The sequence below is a fragment of the Hyla sarda genome, chromosome 2 (genome assembly GCF_029499605.1).
Source record: "Hyla sarda isolate aHylSar1 chromosome 2, aHylSar1.hap1, whole genome shotgun sequence".
Taxonomy (NCBI): domain Eukaryota; kingdom Metazoa; phylum Chordata; class Amphibia; order Anura; family Hylidae; genus Hyla; species Hyla sarda.
In genome coordinates, this window is record NC_079190.1 from 215,317,344 (window position 1) to 215,340,738 (window position 23,395).

General features: G+C 42.7%; 1 protein-coding gene across 11 annotated transcripts in view; it reads right to left on the minus strand.

Moving 5' to 3' along the window:
* MSI2 (musashi RNA binding protein 2) overlaps positions 1–23,395 on the minus strand; it is a 710,736-nt gene that overhangs the window by 15,338 nt on the left and 672,003 nt on the right. For 4 of the 11 annotated variants that reach the window (XM_056556335.1, XM_056556337.1, XM_056556330.1 and 1 more), the window contains 2 exons: positions 9,616–9,824; positions 3,553–3,630 (listed from right to left, as the gene is read on the minus strand). The exons of 3 other annotated variants lie outside the window; for them this stretch is intronic. In XM_056556335.1, coding sequence (XP_056412310.1) covers positions 3,589–3,630; positions 9,616–9,824 — 251 coding nt within the window. In that variant the 3' untranslated portion in view covers positions 3,553–3,588. Of the gene's footprint in view, positions 1–3,552; positions 3,631–9,615; positions 9,825–23,395 lie in introns of those variants that run through there. 4 more of the 11 variants (XM_056556341.1, XM_056556343.1, XM_056556333.1 and 1 more) reach the window with 3 other exon arrangements.

The following is a 23,395-nucleotide window of genomic DNA, read 5'->3' on the forward strand; positions in this document are numbered from 1 at the left end:
CCTTAGGTAGGCCTAGTGACAGATAGTGACAGATTCACCACTGTATATCACATATATTTAAAAAAAAACTATACCTATACACATGCATACATACAACACATACATACTCAATCACACAACTATCATCCACACATGCATTACACACACAGCACACTATACACAAATACATGTAACAAATGCACTGTTTACATCACACATGTACATCTACACATTAAAGGGGTACTCCGGTGCTTACAAATCTTACCCCCTATCCAAAGGATAGGGGATAAGATGCCTGATCGCGGCAGTCCCGCAGCTGGGGACACCCGTGATCATGCAAGCGGCACCCCGTTTGTAATCAGTCCCCGGAGCGTGTTCGCTCCGGGACTGATTACCGGCGACTGCAGGGCCGGCGGCGTGTGATGTTACGCCCCCGCCCCCGTGTGACATCATGCTCTGCCCCTCAATACAAGCCTACTGGAGGGGGATTGACAGCTATCACGCCCCCTCCCGTAGGCTTGCATTGAGGGGCGTAGCGTGACATCACACGTCACACGCCGCCGACCCTGCGGTCGACCGTAATCAGACCCGGAGCGAACACGCTCCGGGGACTGATTACAATCGGGGTGTCGCATGCAAGTTCACGGGCGTCCCCAGCTGCGGGACTCCCGCGATCAGGCATCTTATCCCCTATCCTTTGGATAGGGGATAAGATGTATAAGCACCGGAGTACCCCTTTAAATCTACTTACTTTTATTGAAGGCAAGCTGGGTGCATTAAATACTTCAGGAGCTCCTAGATATTCATGCCTCTTGGTGCCTGCAGACTACCTTTATCATCGTCGGCTGACAGGCAGCTAAACTGTGCGACAGCAGCAGGAGGAGGAGACAGGGGAAGGGAGGGGTGAGGTGTTAAAGGAGCTCCTCACTGCCACCACTATGTGATAGAACTCTGCAGTGAGGCTCAATCCTGGATGCTGCTGGCTGCGGGGCTACACTGCTTCCCCCAGCTACAAACACTATAGCAGCTGCAGGGGGCTCTCTGGAGTACAGGGGCCCAGGGCAATTGCCCAGTTTGCCATGCCCTAACGCTGGCCCTTGCACTTGCAGAGAATCCTCTATTTAGTGCAGATTTTTGAAGATATTAACTGTTTTTTAAGCTCAGCTTTTTTTTTATTCCTGGATAACTCCTTTAAATTTCAGCCATTCATAAACATTTCAGTCTTGGATTGTTTCTCCTCAAGATGTTCTCTATATAATATCAGTTGTGGGACAACATCTGATGCCCAACCAATCACTTGCTTCAATAGAAGAGGATCTGGCATATAAATACGTGGTTCCATACATGTGCATCAGCTGTGTTTGGTTACTGCAGCTCAGCTCTTATTTACTTAAATGAGAGATGAACTGCAGTAACCCAGCATGGCCACTATATAATGAACAAAGCCAACAACTGACCAGTGGGGATAGCAGTTGTCAGAACCCTACCAATCCAAGATTATATTTAAAAAAAACAATTTTGACCAAAAATAGACTTAATAGGCTATCTTAACCCCTTAAGGACCACAGTTTTTTTTTTCATTTTTGCACTTTTGTAAAAATCAGAACGCTTTCAATTTTGCACCTAAAGACCCATGTTTTTTGCGCCACCAATTGTACTTTGTAATGACATCAATCAATACACCACTAAATTTACACAAAACAAGAAAAAAAACTATTTTTGGGACAATTTATTTTTACATTTACGCCATTGACCGTGCAGTTTAATTTAAATTATATTTTTATACTTTAGACATTTATGCATGTGGTGATACGACATGTGTTTATTTACATTTTTTTATGGGAAAAGGGGGGCGATTCAAACTTTTATTACTAAAGGGGTTCCATTTATCACATTTTTATCACATTTATTAACCTTTTTTTTTTCTACACTTTCTTTTAGTCCCCATAGGGGACTATTACATGCAATTCTTAGATTGCATACAACCGGACGGCGTGAAGGAAGGTAAGCACCCTCCCGCTGTCCTCTCAGCTGTTCAGGACGCTGCGGTTTAATGGGTTAAGGATAGGACTTCAATATTTGAAAACCCTTTGAGTTGAGGGCTAAAAAAAAGTAGTTGCACACATTGTGTAAACTAAATTGCTTGTTTACTTAGGAATGGGGTCAAAATTACATATTGTTGCTATTGACAAACACTGAACTTTCCTTCTGCGCTAATTTTTATAAGTCTTCCTTCCGTGTGGAAAAAAAAATACAATCAATATCTGTTGATACATGCAACTGGGGTCAATCCTATGTGCCTCAAGGTAAACATAGCGAATGGTAGTATTCATTGCAAAGAAAAGGGTAATTCCTGATTTTCCCACCAGAAAATATAACAGTTCAGTTAGTAATTGTCTGTGCAATGGAAATTGCAAAGAGCAAAAGGATGCAAACATAATTAACTTGGGAAAAGCAAAAAAGGTTAAGGAACTGGCAACGTTCCAAATTTGGTCTGCAAAGGTGAGGTTTTAAATTGGATATTGTATAGTTTAAACATTTTTAATTTCACGTAATTGTTCCATAGTTATTAGAGGAAGAATGTCATCTTTTGACTGCAGTATTGGCACATTGCTTAATTATGCAACGTGGCATTCTCTGCACACTGGAACTAAGCTGTCAGCCTTTGTTTGGGAAAGTACAGTGTTTATTAGGATACAGAAATGATTGGGGCATTCACAGAACCAATATGGTCTTTTCTTTATTCAAAGGCAAAGTGTGGACATATTAAGGTGATCTGACAGATACAACCTACCAGGAGGCCTGCTGAAGTTACACACTTGATCAAACATGCCATACTTGACATTAGGCCTATTATTTCAAGGAGGGGAATAGCATTTAGAAGTGGGTCAGTAAGAATAGGCCATGTGTTACCTTAATGTGTTGTAGCACTTAATCTTACATTAATTCCCTAATCAATAGACTTTTAATTGACTCTTGTAACCTCAAGGCCTAATTCATCTTGACTTATTCTACTATGGTTATTGTTTCCATTCTGACTGTACCATGTATTGTCTCCAGATTCCCAGTCTCGTAGACAAGCATCAGGAAGGATGAGCAATTCTGTCTTTAAGAAAATTATAACATCTCCCCATTTGGTGTTGCATGTTCATTTATTGTTCATTATTTTCTCTTTTGTCATGAACCAAAAACTTGACACTTGTCTACACTGATCCACAGAGGTGGCACTTTGACTTTTTGAGACAGTTTATTACAACACGCATAAAAGGTCCAGCATACAGATGGTATTATTATACTGCTTGTGACTCTACAGTCAAGCCCGGTAAGATCCCGGTATTCTTCTATGTATTTAGCAAGCTTCTGGAATATCTTCCTAAATAATATTCCTACAAAGAGGTGATTTTAATGACCAGCAAAAGCATCAAAGTGCGATAGATTGAGAGGTGAAAAATATGTTAGACACCAAAGAGTTAAAAGGAAGGTGATATGTTTATGAGCTGATAAAAGGGATGATGAAGACAGCAGATTACATGTATATATTTCAGTCAAATATAATGGTAGAAATTAGAATACCTCAAAATGAGATGGCAACCAATCACCTGAAACGTTTCAATGGTATCCATTTGTAAAAGCCGTTGCAATCAAAGGCCCCTAAAATTGTACAATTGTTGAGTTTGTCAGTGCCCCATTCAACGAGAACAGACTTCTGCATTTCATCTCGATAAGGCATGGCTGGCATGAATGTGCATTTTCCCACATGTATGTAGCTTTCCACAATATGTTCCATTTGCAGCTGTGTTTTAAGACATCACTGCAGTCCATAAACAGTGGCAGCTGCTGCGAGTTGCAATACAACAGCTTGTCAGACATTTAGTGCTTAACCTTCGTAAGACAATATTAGAAAATATACGCAAAACCCCACTGAGAAAGGCTGCCAACCTCCTCTCCTTTGTGCATTGTAATAGCCCTGCAGAGAAATATAAGCACAGCAAAACTGTGACTTCAAGGCTGTACTTTCCTCCGAGCAGCCCAGAGGTCACCATAGTCAAGCTTTCAAAGCACAGAGGGCTCTTCCAGCACGAGAGGTATGAAATGAAGTTTGGAAGGTTGAGAGAGGGTAATTTACCTTAGTACTTAGGTTAGCTGAATGATAATGTGTCCCATTTGATAATGCAAGCAAACTAGATGAAATTTTAAGGTTACTATGGTGACATTATATTCTGAAGAAGATTTCAACTAGGTTCAAAGGGTTAGGGGTTGAGCTGAAACTCTATAAGAAAATGCAGCAACTATTAAACAGGAAATACAGAATGACAAAAATCTAAAAACAGAATAGAAAAAAGCAATGAAACTTAAAGTTTATGGACACCTTTGCAGTTATATTTTATTGTTAATTTTCTTCCTAAATGCAAAATGAAGCACTTTCCTAAGCTGGCTGTTGAGTTTGGCCAACTTCTGTAAATAACTAGCTGCCCTGCTACTTCTGCCATCATACTGCTTTTGGCTGTGTCTGCTAGTTCTGCTCCTCCATCCCTCTTTAGTATTAAAAATAGCAGCAGGGGCGGGGGGGGGGGGGGGTAGAAGGTAGGAAGCTGCACATGGCATAGAGTGGTGGCAGGAATGCATCCAAGACTTCATTATGTCTACTAGTACAGTACATGAGAGCTGGTGAAGGCAGCAGCATCCTGACCTTACAAACCTCTGAAAGAGACATGGCCAAATGAGAAAAGTAGGAGCACATTGTAAACTTCACATCTGGGGGCTTTTTAAAGGGAGCCTGTCATTACTTTTATGCTATCTGTCATCAGGGTGGTCCCCAGTGGCTTCTGCCTGCCCGGCCAACCTAATTGATAGATCTTTAGTCCCAAACAGGGAGACATCTATCAGTCATGGTTGGCAGAAAGAAGCTGCAGGTTCAATGAATCGTGGTTCAGGCAGCATTAAAGTGATAACAGGTTCACTTTAAGTTGACAGAACATAAGTAGAAATCCTTGCTTCCATGTCAAATGTGGCCATAGCCTTTATATTTTCCATAGCATAAGGTGCAGATATAGGCTATCATAGATTTCAGCCAAACGGCTGTCACTACTACAACAAGCTGACATTTTAGAAAGTGTTACTCCTATAGTAAATGTGTATATTTAAAGGGGTATTCTGGGGAAAAACATTTTATTCCCTATCCAAAGGATAGGGGATAAGATGTCTGATCGCAGGTGGCCCGCTGTTGAGACCCCGCTGCAATCTCCCTGCAGCACCCGCATTGCGGGTGCTGCAGGGAGATCGCGGGGGGGTCCCAGCAGCGGGCCACCCGCGATCAGACATCTTATCCCCTATCCTTTGGATAGGGGATAAAATGTTTTTGCCCAGAATACCCCTTTAATACTAGCAGCTCTAGCTGATGCCTAACTGTATGTTCTCATTATTAAAGTATTAACTAAGTGTGTGTTTTAAAACTAAAGACAACAAAGAGAAATCAATATTGTAAAAAACAATCTATATATATATTGGTATCCCTATATAGTCAATAAAAGTTTTTATACTCCTCATAGTAAAAACACACAAAAAAAGCTTGCCATATTCTTCTATTATAAGCATATAATAATAATCAATACTCCAACAGCTGACTTCATTTCTGTAGCACTGAAAATCACATATTACTACATGCAAATTACAAAGTCATAGAGGAGCGCATGCTGGTAAAATGACTGTTTCCTATAACATTTCTCCAGCTGGATTGTCTATCACTGTTTGTAAAGCACACTACAACGTTGCACTCACCAGCACACACTGTCCCTCACATATAATTGTACCATATACATTTCATCTTAAGGGATTGTTTTATACTTAACTCGCACTCTGTATTGCAAATAGGGACCACGTCATTACCAGTAGCCACTCATTGACAAGGCTGTGTGGGACTGCTGGTCAAAACCACGTGCGGCTGTTATATGCAGAGCCATATTTGTTTAAAAAATTAAACTATGTCAAATTATTCCCAACTGCATTTCTGAAGCAATATGGCTGCAAATGAATCAACTTATTTATCAAAGATTGCCAATGGTTTCTTATAAGTATTCAAAAGGCTTAAAGGGGTATTCCGGGATATTGACCACTGTCCGATAATCCCCTCACTTGAAGTTGTTTTAACCTATTAGATTCAGCAGGCTGGGCTGGCTATCCTATATATTTGAAAGACTCCCAACTCTCCCCTGTCAGAGGAAAGATGAACTGGGAATAGAGAAATTCAACACTTGATCCATTTGTTCTCCTTGGAGTTAAAGGGATATTACGGCCAAATACATCTTAGCCCTACCCAAAGGATAGGGGATAAGATGTATGATCGCGGCAGGCTCACCACTGAGACCCCCCGCATTCTATGCGGGGCTGCTGTTCCAGTATCGGAAACCTCTGTGTTTCCGGGACTGGAGATGTAATGCCATGCCACACCACCTTGTGATGTGGCACCACGCCTCCTCCATTCATGTCTATGGGAGGGAGCATGAATGCTGATCAGACATCTTATCCCCATGCCTTTGGATAGGGGAAAATATGTATTTGGCCGGAATACCGCTTTACGGCACTGTCGGCTGTGTCAAGATGAAAAGCTGTCTCCTGAAAGAGCATTCAACCAACATATATTGAAGTTTAGAGAGGGTTTTAAGTGTAACCATTACTAAGCAAACTAATGGTCATATGAAGTTGGACACTGATGGGTGCATTGCTGGGAATACATCTGTATGCTTCCTGCCCGCCAAAACTTCATCTTTTGGAGAAAGGCTGGTTTAGCGCTGAGCAATTTTCCATCCCATTCTTTAGATCAGAAGTGCTTAGTATTCCACCATACATGTACAGATTCTCAGGTTAACAAAGAGAAACTGAATCGTGCAAAGTAAGCATTTTATTAAATTAAAATCACTTATTATAGATATGCTAGATTGAATGAAAAGAATAAGTGCAGGTTTGGGCAATGGTGACACTCCATGTCCTGCTAAATATATTTGATACCAGCACTAATGTGGCTCTAAGCTTTTATAAACATGATAACATATGTATCATAGTTTAACAAGTGAAGGTTACATTTTTATGTCACCTACAACTTGTTATGCAGTTAAAAAATATGGTTTTACTGTGCCTCGTAAACAGGTATTTTTGGTCATGGTGGAATTATGGTTGGCAGCCTCTGAAACATTAAATGCACATCCATGCCATCATACAGCAAACAACAGCTTTGCAGTCTGAAAACAAAACGCATGCAATTTAACCAAGATAAATTTCCATTCAGATTTATAGATCTAAGAAGCATAGCAGTACAACAGAATTTATTTTGTTATAGTCTTGAAAACAGGTTAGTAATTCACATTGAGTCTTACGAAAATAAATTAGTTACAGATATATATATCAAAAAATGCATGCATACATTAGAACTTAATTTAGGGTTTATCTGAGTCACATGGGTAAGACACTTAAGGTGATAGCAGATATAACTATAACAGGGGGATCAGAGTGCGCATTTCTTTACATAAAGATACGTTTTTTTACAGTTGAAAGAGGGAAACCAGTGAATCTAAGCAAGCTAATGCTTTTGTGTCTGCTAAGCTAACTAAGTCTTAAAAGGTTTTCTAGCACTTTTTTTTATTGATGACCGACCTATACTCAAGATAGGCCAGTGGGGGGGGGGGGCAAAAAGTCCTGGAAAGCCCCTTTGAGCATAGATGTATAAGGTATAAGGTAGCATATTACATATAAACTTCCTATAAACTCTATGAAAACATCTGTACATTCTTGCCTTTTGACGTTGTATCTGTGGAGTAGAGGGGAGAGTAGCTTACAATGATCTCAGCTCACAATCTAAGCCAATGAATCTATTACTACTATTGTTATCTACACCTAATAAGTGTGGGGTGGACAGGCTACAGGATATACAAATATGAGGGCTATAAAAGATGTGCCCCACTCATCCATTGTAAAGTCCATGTTGAATTGGAGTAATATTTGTCAAAAAACTAAATAGTTTGCATTAGTGCAAAGCAGGAAAATCAAAATAAGGATTGTTACTTTAATGAGGGTTAGCTCCACTTCAAGAATAAGTGGATGAAAACTGGACCAAAAATAAGGCCTTGGAACACCTGCCTACTCAATAGGAAAGGCACTGCGATCAACTAAACTGGCACCAACCAAATCAATCTTGTATCCTCTTTATTATCTGTATTAGAACTTTTTTGCATATAAAATAACAAACTGGACTTACCTGCCGCAGCTCCCTTGGTATCACTGCTCCAGTCTCCCGCTGCCATCTTCTTCATGCCTGCCAGAGGTTGACACATTACACTGCTGATCAGATAATCACTGATGTCCCATCTTGGCCAGCGATAAGCTGAGTGGCAGTGTGTTGAAATTGAGCCCTAACACCTGCCTTCTTCCTGGAGCCAGGGCTGAATATTTAACACTGATGCCCAGCCTATCACCAGTTAAGGTGGGGCATCGCTGAAGCGGTTATCTGATCAGCAGTGTAACGCATCAATTACCAGAAAGCAGGAAGAAAATGGCACAGGACTGGCATGGCGATACCGGGGCACCGAGGGAGCTGTGACAGGTAAGTCCAGTTTGTTTTAAATGCTGGAGCCCAGGAATGATTTAAGCTGGAGTACTCCTTCCATGTATTTTGTAGGAGTAACGTCCTATAATAGTACTTTATAATAGGTCAGCTTATATAAAGCTTATGTAAGTTCATCAATACAGGCTATCTTTGTGTCTGGTATATCTACATAATATGTACATTGCTTTGTGTAAGCACAATACTGTTAGAGATATATTAATACATTAAAAAGTACATCTGTACTTCCTTATCCCTTCCTTCATAATAATAGTACGAGTTCATGAAACATGGGAAGTGCTATATAATTCCTATCAGCAATTAATTGGGGTGGGCAGTTGAAATTAAATAATATGTTTGAAGCCCAACTATTGGGTATATGGCAGTAACTGTGACCTTACTGGATGAAGAAATATGAACCAATCATTCTCTGTTACTTTTATAATGGAAGGGACATCTTGGGCAGTGAGGTGTGCAGTCTTGAAAGAGGCCATCTAATGATCTCAGTAGCCAATATAAAACAATAGTGTTTTATGTCAATAGGTTAAGTGAGCCTTATAATATAAAATTGTGCATGTAACCTTTTCATTGTCTGTATAGTGTGTTAGGTTACAGAGATTATATGTGCAGCATGTGGTCCATAACCACATTCTAGGACTGTTTGTGATTATAGAAGACTATCTTAGCTAGTTTAATATCCTGTTATATCTCTCTCATTGTATTGATTCTGCCAGTGGGTTTTATAAATCCATGACCCCATGATAGACAGCTAAACTGTAATAATCTAGCATGACAGCTTGTAAGCAATATTATATAAAGCCTTAACAATGTTAGTGTACCCCGCTGCTCTATATATTACAAAGGAACCTCAAACCCTAAACCTAATTTCACATTGCCTTTACCTGTTGGAATAAAAATATTTTGGTAGGTTAGCAGGGAAATACATTTTTAATGATACCCATACTGTTACAGCCTGATCTAAATTCACTTACAGATCAAAAGTCTATAACATTTCTTAGAAAATTTAAAAACAAAACACTTACAGCAATTCCATGGCCGAAACCAGAGCCTGGTTGAGGACTTGCAGCACTAATGTAGTTACCAACACCAGAGTCTTGGTTAGCAGTTCCATAGAGATCAGCAACAGGGCCTGGGCTGTTTGCCCCTGGAAATCCACCAGGTCGAGCTGGATTGGTGCCTGCTGGGGAAGCGGGTGCGCCATAATTCGGTTGAGCACTGTAGCTATTCAGGACTGGTGTGCAGAGAATAAAGCCAAGTATGAGAGCAGAAGCATAGCATGCTGTGTTATTACACACAAAACAGAACAATCTATAAACAGCCAAACACTAAAGAAAACAGCCTTGGCGTGACCTTAAACACTAAATCAAGGCCATGCGAAACAAGGACACATACTCAGAAGAAAATGTCAGCGCACACTACAACTGGACAAGCTTAAAATTATATCCAACTACAGAGATTGGAACAGCAACTTCTACTATTACCCAAGACTGGTGAACCAGGATTAATCAAAAGCAATACAAACAGGTGAAAGGATGTTAACACACATTGTACTCCATGATCATGCAATTGTGTTTTATTGTATTTTTTTCCTGACAGATCTTGGTACATGAGACAGCATTCACATCCCATGCAAACTACAAAGGAACGGAGTTCTACCGAAACTATGCAAATTCCACTTGATAACATGATACTAGTTTTAAGGTGAAATTACTACTACATTTCATGGAATGTTCGTATATAAAAAAAAAACACATTGGTGAACAATTAAATTGTGTGATATGGTAAAATATACTCAACCAAATATATACTGCAGCAAAATAATTTAAATTCTTTTTCTAATATACTGGATAAGCCAACAGTGATCTTGACCTTCTCCACACATAACTTCTAACAATCTCAGCTGCCTCTTCACCACAGGTAGCAAAAGGGACTTCACATTGTTGTGTATGGTACACGACCAACTCTGCAGAGCGGCTGTCTTCCTCGTTTCCTCCTCCCTGTGGGAGCGCTTGGAAATCCTGCACATGAAAGTGCCTTCTCCCTCTCTCTCTCTTCACCACAGGGATGGATACAGTCGACTATACCACTAGCTGACCGATGCAGGATCCACATAGAGATCAATCCCCCCCCCCCCCCCCAGTGGCATTTGAGGATATGTTGATGTACATGTACCCAAATGTGATGTGTAAATGGCCTTACTCTTAATGCTTGGAGAATGGTTAGGCACTGCTCAAATCATGTTAAATGAACAAGTTCAGTGTATGCACCAGGAAAGCACCCATTTACCCAACAGAGGCCAATACAATCAACAACACTATGCAGAGGCACCCAAATGCTATATTTTTGTAGCATTTATAGCCTGTGGGTTATGTATACCTATACACTGGAACACAGAGTTTTATATCAGGTTATGTACACCTCTGAAAGAAGGATCAAACACAATCTTCAAATAAGAGTTTTTAAATACGACCTAAAGATGGCCTGCCTTTAAATGGGTTTCAAAAGGTTTTTCCCTTGTTTCTTTGCAAAGATACAACATAAAGCTAGGAATGCCATGCCACTAAGATGGGTGGGATTCTCTGAGATCTCCAGCAATTCTGAGAATGAAGGTGCCAACCCCATTCACTTGGGTAGGTAAGCTGCCTGATACAAAGCCTCACTACCTAGACTACAGTAAATGTCTCCCATTGCTGTCCCTGCTTTGGCAGCTGTTCCCGGGACAATAAATGGACATGCCTCTTTCTTTGGGAAGCAAACACTGAATCCAGACATAGTACTAGATGATAGGGTGTGCTGCATGGATCTCTCTCACGATGAGAGGAATAAAGAGCTAAAAATACAGCACTAATCCTGATACAGTACACTGAAAATCAGCCAGGCTGAGCTAATGGCCTGCAGGACAAGTGGCATGGACTTTTGGTAGATTTAAAACGTATAAACTGTTAAAAGAAATGTAAATAGTATATTCTGAAAAAAATGCATTCTTGCAAAGTACTGTTAATGCAGAACAACTCTATATGGCTAGAATAACTCTTTAATATTAAAGAAAACCAGGTTAGTTCCTTTCCTTTAATGTGGTATATCATACATAAGCAATCTAACTTCCATTCTAAATATACAGCACAGATACAACGGCCCAGCTCTTTAGATAACATCTAACATTGCTTGAGGGCACAGCAGCTTTCAATAGCTTACGTAGAAAGCAGTCAATTTATTTAGCAGATGTGAAACTATAATAATCTAATGTTATGAAACATACTAAGGCAATCCATTTGCCAAGTAGAATTTTAATGCCAAACACAAAATGGAAAGACTGCAGCAGTTTTTTTTCAATGACAGAGAATGGGATTGGCGGTAAGAGCTAGGCCTAAGGCACAAATGTTCTCAGAGACTGCCTTAGATATTTGCTCTCTATCCACGAGCACAGTACTCTTATTGGATAATGTATTAAAGTAAATTTCTGACATTTAGCAGAATGGGTAGACATAAATAAGCTAAAAGAAGAATTCTCTGCCACCGCCCTAAAAATGAATCATCAAAGTTGTGTTACCAGGGCTTCCCAATATATTAAAAGAACACACACTAAAGCTATGTAAGAATAACGCTTATACTGTATATTTAGCCCGGCTAAAAATGTAATATACAATGCCATTATGATGCCAGTCTAAAATGAAGAGTGAGAGCGCTCTATAGTGCAATTAAAACCGGGGGCATAAAAATGATGACGATATATAAAACCGCTCACCCTGATAAGTTGTGTAGCCCCATACACAACAATGGTATTCAGTGTAAATAAAGTAGAGAAGTCCGCTGCCCTCCGGCTAGATAATGTACCAGGATAGAAATAGCTTCAACGTGGATGCCGGCTGAGCTAGGCGCAGGAGCAACTCAAGGTGCAGCCAATAGTAAGGATAAAAATGTTATTCCCAGGATGCAACACGTTTCACTGCGCTTGCGCAGCTTCTTCAGGCAGGTGCCTGAAGAAGCTGCGCAAGCGCAGTGAAACGCGTTGCATCCTGGGAATCAATAATCTCTTCATTTTAGATTTATCTCTATCCTTGTACATTATGATGCCAAGGTGTGCACTTTGTGCAGTGGTTGACTTTACCTAGGCTTTCTACTCTCACTCAAATGTCCCCATGCTCACCCCCGCTTGACTTGTGTATCTAGAGTAGTTTTATTAGAATTATTTCAAAAGGCTACAAGACTACACAGATTTTGGAATGTCCACACGACAACACACAAGCACCTTGGATTCCAAGCCTTCCAGCTCCCTCTTTCAAGGTTCTCTTTACTAATAGTGTTAAGCGGCATAGGCCATATTCGAATTCGCGATATTTCGTGAATATATGGACGAATATTCGTCATATATTCACTAAATTCGCATATTCGTGTTATATTTTTGCATATGTGAAAATTCGCATTTGTTAAAATTAGCATAAACGAACATTCGCATGTGCAAAAAATTAGCATATGCGAAAATTTGCATATGCAGAAATTTGCATATGTAAATTTTTCCATATGCAAAAATTCATACACCTGTCTCAAACAGTAGTATTAGAGCCTTCTTTACACCACACAAGCTGGAAGCAGAGAGGGATGATCACTGTGATGTGTACTGTGGAAAAAAAAACAACAATATTCGTAATTACGAATATATAGTGCTATATTCGCGAATATTCACGAATAAAATACGCATTGCGAATATTCGCGAGCAACACTACTTACTAACACCAAATAAAATCTGAAGATGCAAGATGTAGCTTTCGAACCTTCATAAGCTATGCCAATACAGGTACAGTGGAACAATTAATGCGGGCCATTTTTGTGGGGTCAAATCGCCAATCTCTTAGCTTTTCCGTCCATCACTCATTAACAATAAGGAATAATTATTTATTTTAAAAAGGAGGAAATATTGTATACACAGACTGTGTGTTGCATTGTGTGCCTTGTAGTTTCCTAAGAATTGATTAGACATGAAGCCAAATAAATGTTTTTTTTATATTAACTAAATCTCACACCCAAATACTGCAGTCTGGCTGCAGCTGCCACCCATTTATTAGGGGGTGCAGGGAGGCTGGGATTCACTAGTCGCCCAGCAGACAGTAAATAAACACCCCTTAGTTATTTGAGCTGTCTTTCCACTGAATGGGAAGATATGTGATTGTATGCAAACAAGAGCAATTAAAGACAAATAATAATAATGAAAAAATCTTAATTAGTGTGTTCCTGCTCTTACAAGACATGGCTATAGCTTGTTTGCTTCCTACAAGTATACTGCTACTCCAACCACAGAACCTGCGTGAGCTGAAATGGCATTCTCCATTAAGGAATATTAAACTGCATTGCTGTCTGTGTCCAAATATTGGGTGTGATTACCTAGTGGTGCAATGATACTTATAAAGTTGAATTAGCTTGTTAGCATACATTTATTATATAGAACCCTATGGATAAACTTTATGTGGGAAGAGACTCAGGCTAGTCATACAAATAAGATAGCTGGCATTCAGCTGGCAGCTATCTCTCCTAATTCCCCCCCCCACACACACACACCATACATGTGTATGCATAACTCAGACAACATGCATGTGTTCTGAATGGAGGAGGATACAAAGCTGCTACCTGGCAGTCACTTATCTCCTCAAGAACAAAAAAAAAAAAAATCAACATGTCGTGTGTTGAAAATCAACATGTCCAATCCTCCTCTTTCTCTCGGGAGGCCAACATACACAATGGATGGTAGGAAAGTCTTGCTGGTGGAAGGTCCAGCTCATTAATTTCATTATAGTAGACTGAATGAGTCACATTTGACAGCCAGCCAGGGAGTGAAGCGCACTGCTGCACACTTCACCAGGTTATATCTTGCAATTGCAGTGGGTCTCAGGACCTGTTGCAATCAAAATCTGGATGTCAAAAGTTTATAGTCATGACAGTTACACAAAAGAAAAAAGACAAAAAAACTAAACAAGGCATGAACTAGACTTAACCTAAAAAAAGATATGTACATGAATATAAATTGTATGTAGTGTGTTTCTTTGATAAGACTGCCAAAAATGGTGTATGCAATGCTCTATGGGTAAAAAAAGTATACAAATATAGTTCTCCTCTATAATGAAAAGTGTAAGCTCCCCGCTACCACTTAAAGGTTTTTAATCAACTTGTGCCAGAAAGTTAAACAGATTTGTAAATTACTTCTATTAAAAAATCGTAATCCTTCCAGTAGTTATTTGCGTTTATATACTACAGGGGAAACTCTTTTATTTTTGGATTTAATTTCTGTCACAAACACAGTACTCTCTGCTGACACCTCTGTCCATTATAGGAACTGTCCAGAGCAGCATATGTTCGCTATGGGGATTTTCTCCTGCTTTGGACAGCTCCTGACATGGACAGCAGGTGTCAGCAGAGAGCACTGTGTTCATGACAGAAAAGAAATCTAAAGATAAAATAATTTCCTCTGTAGTACACAGCCACTAATAAATACTGGAAGGATTTAGATTTTTTAATAGAAGTCATTTACAAATCTGCTTAACTTTCTGGCATCAGTTGATTAAAAAAAAGAAAGTTTTCCAGCTGAGTACCCCTTTAAGTATAGCCCAACCCTATATAAGTAGTAGTTAGCTACACATGGGTCATTTCTTTCCTAGCAGCCTCCCAGTCTGACTGGGAGAGCATGGTAAGTGAGCCATTACACCTTGTTCACACTGGTGTGGTGCTGTGCGGTGTCCGTTGCTGCCGTGGCGCCGTGTCTGCGGGGAGGTGCGGCCCATAGACTGGTTTGAGTGGCATTGGGGCCGCTCTGCCGGTGGGTCGTTCCCCCCTGTGGGCATTGGTGTCGTGGCGGTGGTGGTCGCCGCTCGGTGCTGCGCCATTTTATGCTAGGGACGTTAGGGACCCACTCTAAATAGGTGGCCTTGACGTGGCGAGTGGGCTTGTACTTTTTGATCATAAATGTATACTAACAACCTGTTAGTTTTTGATATTATGCTGAGAAGCAATCAGATCATTATACAAGATTGTAGATGTGCACCATGTCTGTTTTTCTACCCGAATTCACACTGTGATTTCTATCCCCTCTTTTTTTTTTTTGTTTGAACATGTTGTCTGCACTCTTCCCCACCCCCTCAGCCCAACCCTATATAAGTAGTAGTTAGCTACACATGGGTCATTTCTTTCCTAGCAGCCTCCCAGTCTGACTGGGAGAGCATGGTAAGTGAGCCATTACACCTTGTTCACACTGGTGTGGTGCTGTGCGGTGTCCGTTGCTGCCGTGGCGCCGTGTCTGCGGGGAGGTGCGGCCCATAGACTGGTTTGAGTGGCATTGGGGCCGCTCTGCCGGTGGGTCGTTCCCCCCTGTGGGCATTGGTGTCGCGGTGGTGGTGGTCGCCGCTCGGTGCTGCGCCATTTTATGCTAGGGACGTTAGGGACCCACTCTCAATAGGTGGCCTTGACGTGGCGAGTGGGCTTGTACTTTTTGATCAAAAATGTATACTAACAACCTGTTAGTTTTTGATATTATGCTGAGAAGCAATCAGATCATTATACAAGATTGTAGATGTGCACCATGTCTGTTTTTCTACCCGAATTCACACTGTGATTTCTATCCCCTCTTTTTTTTTTTTGTTTGAACATGTTGTCTGCACTCTTCCCCACCCCCTCAGCCCAACCCTATATAAGTAGTAGTTAGCTACACATGGGTCATTTCTTTCCTAGCAGCCTCCCAGTCTGACTGGGAGAGCATGGTAAGTGAGCCATTACACCTTGTTCACACTGGTGTGGTGCTGTGCGGTGTCCGTTGCTGCCGTGGCGCCGTGTCTGCGGGGAGGTGCGGCCCATAGACTGGTTTGAGTGGCATTGGGGCCGCTCTGCCGGTGGGTCGTTCCCCCCTGTGGGCATTGGTGTCGCGGCGGTGGTGGTCGCCGCTCGGTGCTGCGCCATTTTATGCTAGGGACGTTAGGGACCCACTCTCAATAGGTGGCCTTGACGTGGCGAGTGGGCTTGTACTTTTTGATCAAAAATGTATACTAACAACCTGTTAGTTTTTGATATTATGCTGAGAAGCAATCAGATCATTATACAAGATTGTAGATGTGCACCATGTCTGTTTTTCTACCCGAATTCCCCCTTTAAGTATAGTTGCATCCATGCATCTATATCTTTCCGTTCTGGGAGAGATTCTGGCTTGGGTATGCTCCCCAGTCATGTTTCAAGGATCTTTATAAGTTAAACATTGATATGAAGGGATGCTACCTACGGTAGGTAGCAGAAAGCTTTTTTTCTTTTAAGAAGAGAGCTACTTTGCATACGTGTACAGAGCATATAAATGGGATTCATTTGTGGGTAAGGTTTAAGACAACATGACCAAGAAAATGAAATAAATAAATACATAAAATAAATAATAAAAAAAAGATGAATTCCCCAATAGCAGAGAAAGGTTACCTGAATGGAGCATTTTACATTACAATGGTAATGGCCTCTTTCAACATGAAAAAACTATGTAAATGACAACTATCTCAACATATAATAGCTGACCATTCATTCAGCAAAACAGTCATGAAATTTCATACCCAAGTAGTATTTCCTGCAATCTTCTCCAGCTATAATCTATATTAAAATGCTCCATATTTTGTACTAGCATTGATGAAGCAAATCAATAATAGCATTTGTGCTAGAAAATAAGTCATATAAAATACATGTTCTGATCATTTTAAAAAAAACACGGAAGAAAGGGACTTCTAAGAGGAAAATGTCAAGCTATGAATAAAATTATGCTGGAGTGTGTGTTTATAGTCAAACCTCATAATTTAAAGTAAGTGATAACAGAGTCAAGTCATTTTAGTTCATTGAACGCTCATATAATGCTGTATTCATCTGCACTGATCACAGAGCTGAATGTGGAAATTATGTCGGTGACAAAATCACTCCTACACATTCATTATATTCTACATTTTCCATGGGAGTGGTGGATGTTCAAGTCAACACATTAAGCAAACAAATAACAAGGTTGAAAACTCTACCTGTAGGTGTTAGAAAAGAGATATTTCCAAATAATAAATATATCATGTTACAGCAAGGAGAATGGAAAATATGATTTAATAAACCATCCATTGCAGTTTCTACAACACAACATCTATCATAGCTACAGTTATTAAGTTAACAAATCATTGGTGCTCCCAGTCCACAAGTGCAATGAGATTACTAATACATTCCACACTGGTACCAGTGTGATTCCAGATAAATAAGGGAAGAGTTATGGACGGGGACAGTTTAACAGTGGGCCGAGTGTTCAGCTGCACGCTAGACCATTTAACATCACAGCACTGGAAACTAAAAGCACTGACTTGAGTAGCTGCTGTAGACAACTTTTCCACAATTAATATAAATGGGAATAGGACTAATGTCGTAACAAGCACTGTTGTCAATGAACTATTCATCAAGTGTTGATTGTGTTCTGTATAACAGGAGAACAAACAGACCATGCCATGGTCCTACCACATGGAAGATCTGCTCTATCAAACTGTAGTGGAATGACTTCTTGGGGTGCGGCAGGATCAAATCGGTGCTGACGAAGACAAGCACGGGAGAAGAGGTAAGGAACGGTTTATTGGAGTAAAATGCGTAGTGTTAAACATTTTACGTAGTGTTAAACATTTTACTCCAATAAACCGTTCCTTACCTCATCTCCCGTGCTTGTCCTGGTCAGCTCTGATGCGATCCTGCCGTACCCAGAGAAGTCATTCCACTGAATTGTTCACTCGGTCAGGAAGGCTGCAGATGGGACCCTGCTCTTACTCACGCTTACCATTGTTGTGGGTGAGCTCACACAACCACCTGCGGTAAGAGCCCATACCATTTCTTGTGTGGATTACTTGCTGGCGGTATTACGCTATGAAGCGCTCTTCCATTTTGTTTTAGACTATCAAACTGTTAGGCTATGTTCACATGGCAGAATTCAGCTGAGGCAGAGTCCTATTGATTTCAATGGGATCTTGCTGCACTGTGCACACCACAGAATTTACAAGAAAGATCTTTCACATTTTCAATGCGTGTGAACATGGCCAAATAGTGTTGAATAAGCCACTAAAACCTTTGCTCAGCTCATGACCACAAATTGTCCCCTAGTAAGCTTCAGTCCAGCCTGCTCACTAATCCAAGAAATCTTCTTACAGGTAGGACTAGCAAATAGGTGGTCGTCTACAGCATAATGTGAAACAGTGTTGCTTTGTGAAGCTCTTCCAGATACAAGCTACAACAGTACAACAATTTTGCGTTCAAATTATCTGTTTCGTAATACAGCTCTCCTCAAGACAGCAAAACACATGGCAAGCTGATCTGTTCAGGGAAATCATTTCCTTAAGCACTGGCTCCAAAGCCAGTTTATAGAAAGCAACTTCTGTGCTCTGAACGGCACAATATGACAGTCATACAGTCTGCTGTACACAGTTTTCCTTATGCCATGGATGATTTTTATTTGCTCTGTAATGTCAAGCACAAAGCAAAGTAGAATGTTAACGTGTTGAATGTGTGACACAGAGGTGATAATGAAGTACCAAAGAATTTAGATATGCACAGAAAGGGGCATACAAAAAAGAACACATTAAAATGGTGTCTGCGGATACCGGTTAAGTGGCTTACCTACCACAGAAGAAGGTTGAGAAACTAAGTCACTGTACATAGGATGATCTCAACAGGGATGGATTGAGAAAACGGCAAAGTGAGCAATCACACAGGGCTCCCTTTTACAAGGGTATTCTCGAGGACTGGACCAACCTGTCCATTCCACTATTAAACTGGCCAAACACATGGGCATTTCATTGGCCACAATGTGACAGACCATTTGTCTGTGGGATTATTCACCTGGAAGAGCTCAGAAGCAACATGCCAGACCAAAATGGCAGATCGCTATGGTTAAGGAACTTGCAAAAGTGACAAACAATTAGCTGAATCCTGATGATCATGGCATACTATTTTTAGCTAACCTAGGCCAAAAAATCCTATGCCGCTGATCCCCTTTTCCATTGTAAAGCATGATTTTCAGGTCATTTACAAACTATGGTGAGCCAAAATGTTCACAATAGCCCGCTTTGGCCATGCATGCCCATGTGTTTGGCCAGCTATAGATACAGTAGCTAAACAGAGGGCACATTAAAGCCTTGAGCTCTGCAAATAAATTAAAATCAGCACTAAAACGACCTACTTTTAGTTTCTGCTGTATGTCGATATTTGTGAACTGAACTGCTGTAATATTTGGGAATTATATGGTATTCACAATATCATATGCCCTGCTTAAGGAAGTATTATTTGGACACCATATGGTGTGTAGGCACTGAATGGCTGAATATATGTATTATGTGAGCAAATGTATACTGTATGTATATATGTATGTAAGTACACACTGATCAGCCATAACATTGATGTTGGATAAGGGTTGTGGACATTTTTAGAAAAACAACTTGTCCAAGGGACTAAATTGGAGCACAATCTACTTGCTCCTCATAACGATCCACTTGTCCTGGTACAAAATAATTTTAACTAAAATAGTAAATGTAAATAAGGTCTTTATTAATAAAAACTTGCTAGGCAAAGACTTGCTAGTATGTCACCCCATTAGGTGGACAGGGCCCCTGATAAGTAAGTTTGCCCCATTAAAGGAATACTGCAGTGCAAAATAACTTATTCCGACCGATGGGAAACCCCCTTGATCTCTTTGTAAGGGGCCCCGGCAGGAAGGGGGTTTGTCCGCATGACGGGGCGGCCGACAAGCCCTCCCTCCCCCATAGATACATGGAGAGGCATTTAAAGGGGTACTCCGGCGCTAAGACATATTATCCCCTACCCAAAGGATAGGGGATAAGATGCCTGATCGTGGGGGTCACGCTGCTGGAGACCCCATGATCTTGCACGCAGCACCCAGTTACAATCAGTCCCTGGAGCATGTTCAATCCGGGTCTGATTACTGGCGATCACGGGGCCCCCGCAATAAGGCAAGCTGTCTTAGCGCCGGAGTACCCCTTTCAGCCGCCATGTCATGCAGGGATGGAACATTCCCTTCATGCCTTAGGGAATAAGTTATCTTGCACTACAGTATTCCTTTAAGTAGGTATGTCTAGGGCTGGGCGGTATATCGGTTCACACCGGATACCGTTTTTTTTTCTCCGACGGTATTAATTTTGCCCGATATCGCTATACCGGTGGGGCCCCTCCCCCCGCTCATGAATGAATTACAGAGCCCACGGCTCCGCTCTGTCAGGGGAGAGCAGGAGGAGACTCCTCATCCCCGCTCCCCCTGCAGTTTTAGGCCCCGGCTCCTCTCTGCAATCTGAGCCAGGGGAAAGCGCAGAAACTGCATCCTCTGGCTCTGATGTTTCCCGGAGCCCCGAGCCGGCTCCCTGCTCCAGTCCACCTCTCCCCTCTCTTCGCCAGTGTTCATAACAAGCGCCCGCTTCCCTTGGTCCTGCGGCATAAGGCAGAGCATTGCGCCGCATTTCTTCTAGTTCCGGCACCCGCTCCTGAGGCCCCTAATGCACGCCGCAGGACCGAGGGGAGCGAGCGCTTCAGGGGCGGACAGACCGCCTGTCAGGGGGCCCGCTGATCTTTGAAAGAGCGGCGGGCCCCCTCACACAACGCACGTGAGCTGCGCCGCTGCTGCTCACTGTTCTAAAGTGGCCGTGGCGCATAATAGTGCAGTGGGCACTTTAGATCAAAATTTCAAATTCCCTCCTGGCGGAAGCGTCAGCATCCTGCGCTGAACGCTTCCGACAGAGAGGATCCTGTGTCCGGTCGGGAAGCGCCAACCTTACTGCACTGATGACAGGGGCACTTCCCAGCAGCCGCATCAGCGCACAGGTGAGGAGGAGGGGGGGTTAATGGAAGCAGAGGGGGTAATGGAATAAGGGGCAGGATAGGATAAATGAAAGGAGCAGGGGGGTTAATGGGTGCAGGGGGGTTAATGGAATGAGGGGCAGGATGGGTTTAATGGAATGAGGGGCAGGATGGGGTTAATGGGTGTAGGGGAGTTAATGGGTGCAGGGGGGTGAATGGAAAGAGGGGCAGGATGGGGTGAATGAAGAGATTTTCGCTGGCCTGACTCCTCATCCCCTGTAGTGCAGAGCTGTGATAGACAGCAGCGGGGGAGTATACAGTACAATGCTGTTTCCCCAACCATTGTGCCTCCAGCTGTTGCAAAACTACAACTACCAGCATGCCCAGACATCCGCAGGCTGTCCAGGCATGCTGGGAGTTGCAGTTTTGCTACAGCTGGAGGCACACTGGTTGGGGAAACCCTGATGTTCTGACACTTTAACAAGCCCCCCCCCCAAAAAAAATACCATTAAATACCGTGATACCGCGATAATTTAAAAAAATACAGTGATACACATTTTTGGTCATATCGCCCAGCTCTAGGTATGTTCCTTTATTAGGTAGAGATCAAGTAGGGTACCCTGTGCCATTATATTACCCCCCGCCTCTGATGCCCCCTTCCATTATATTCTCCGTCCCCTCTCTGATGCTCCCTGTAACATTATACCCCCTCCCCCCTCTGATGTCTCCTGTGCCAGTATATTCTCCCCCCTCTCTGATGCTCCCTGTGCCATTATACCACCTTCCCCCTCTGATGACTCCTGTGTCATTATATTCCCCCCCCCCCTCTGATGCTCAGTGTCATTATATTCCCCCTCCCCCTGATGGCCCATGTCATTATATCCCCTCCCTCTGATGCCCTCCTTGTCATTATATTTCAGCCCAACCCCCCCCCCCCCCCCTCCACCACATTATTTACCAAACCTCCCCGCGTCTCTGATCCCTTGCTACGTGTCGTCTGCCCCCATGTGCGCTCCGGCAGGCTCAGCGGTCACTGTTGTTACTGGACCGCATCCTCGGGCCAGGCGGAGGTGCACACGATGCGCAATGAGTGACGTCATTGCACGCGCCTACACCAGGACGCTGTCGTCCAGCACGGCTCGCTAAAGGCTGCAGCGCACAGCTGCAGTCTATGGAAGTTTAGTTACAGGGCAAAATTGATTGCCTTATTATATGTGAATTCCTCAGGCATCTAGCTCTGCTTGCCTGAAGCAGGGCTAAATGCCTGAAGAATTCACCTTCCCAGCGCCTGGAACTGCATGTCCCGGGCGTCGGGTGAGACACGCAGTTCTGGGTTCCGGGCAGGTGAATTTGTCCGGCCCTTAGCCCGACTTCGGGCAAGCAGGGCCGGACCTGACAAGTCGCCCGGACCTCTGCAGTCTGTATGGAGCGAGCTCCCGACTCCTGCCCGCTCCATACTCTGCAGCCCCCGGCTGTAAAAACCTGTGTCATCCGAAGCAGAACAGGGGAGATGAGAAGCTGTGTATTTGTCTTCTCTCCCCTGCTCTGCAGACGTGCGGGGGGAGATGAGGGGGCGTGGCTTCTTGCTCCCCGTGCAGACCTGCGTCTTCTGCCTTCACTCCCCCCAGCTGTAGCTTCGGAGAGCTGAGGGGAGGAGGCACGTCTGCACGGGGAGATGCATGCGGCGCTCTGCAGTATGTATGGAGCGGGCTCGGGACTCCTGCCCGCTCCATAATCTGCAGCCCCCGGCTGTTCTCAGTAACCGGGGGCCGCCGCTAATAGCCAGCATACAGCGATCGCCGCGGCTGGCTATTAACCCTTTAGATCGCCGCTGTCAAAGCTGACAGCGGCATCTAAAGGGACATGTGAATGCTCCCTGGTGGACTAGTGGGGTGGATCGCCCCCTGCAGCGCGATCGCGGGGGGAGATCCACTATGGAGGTAGCCGGAGGGCTTACCTCTGTTCCCTGCTGTCCCGCTC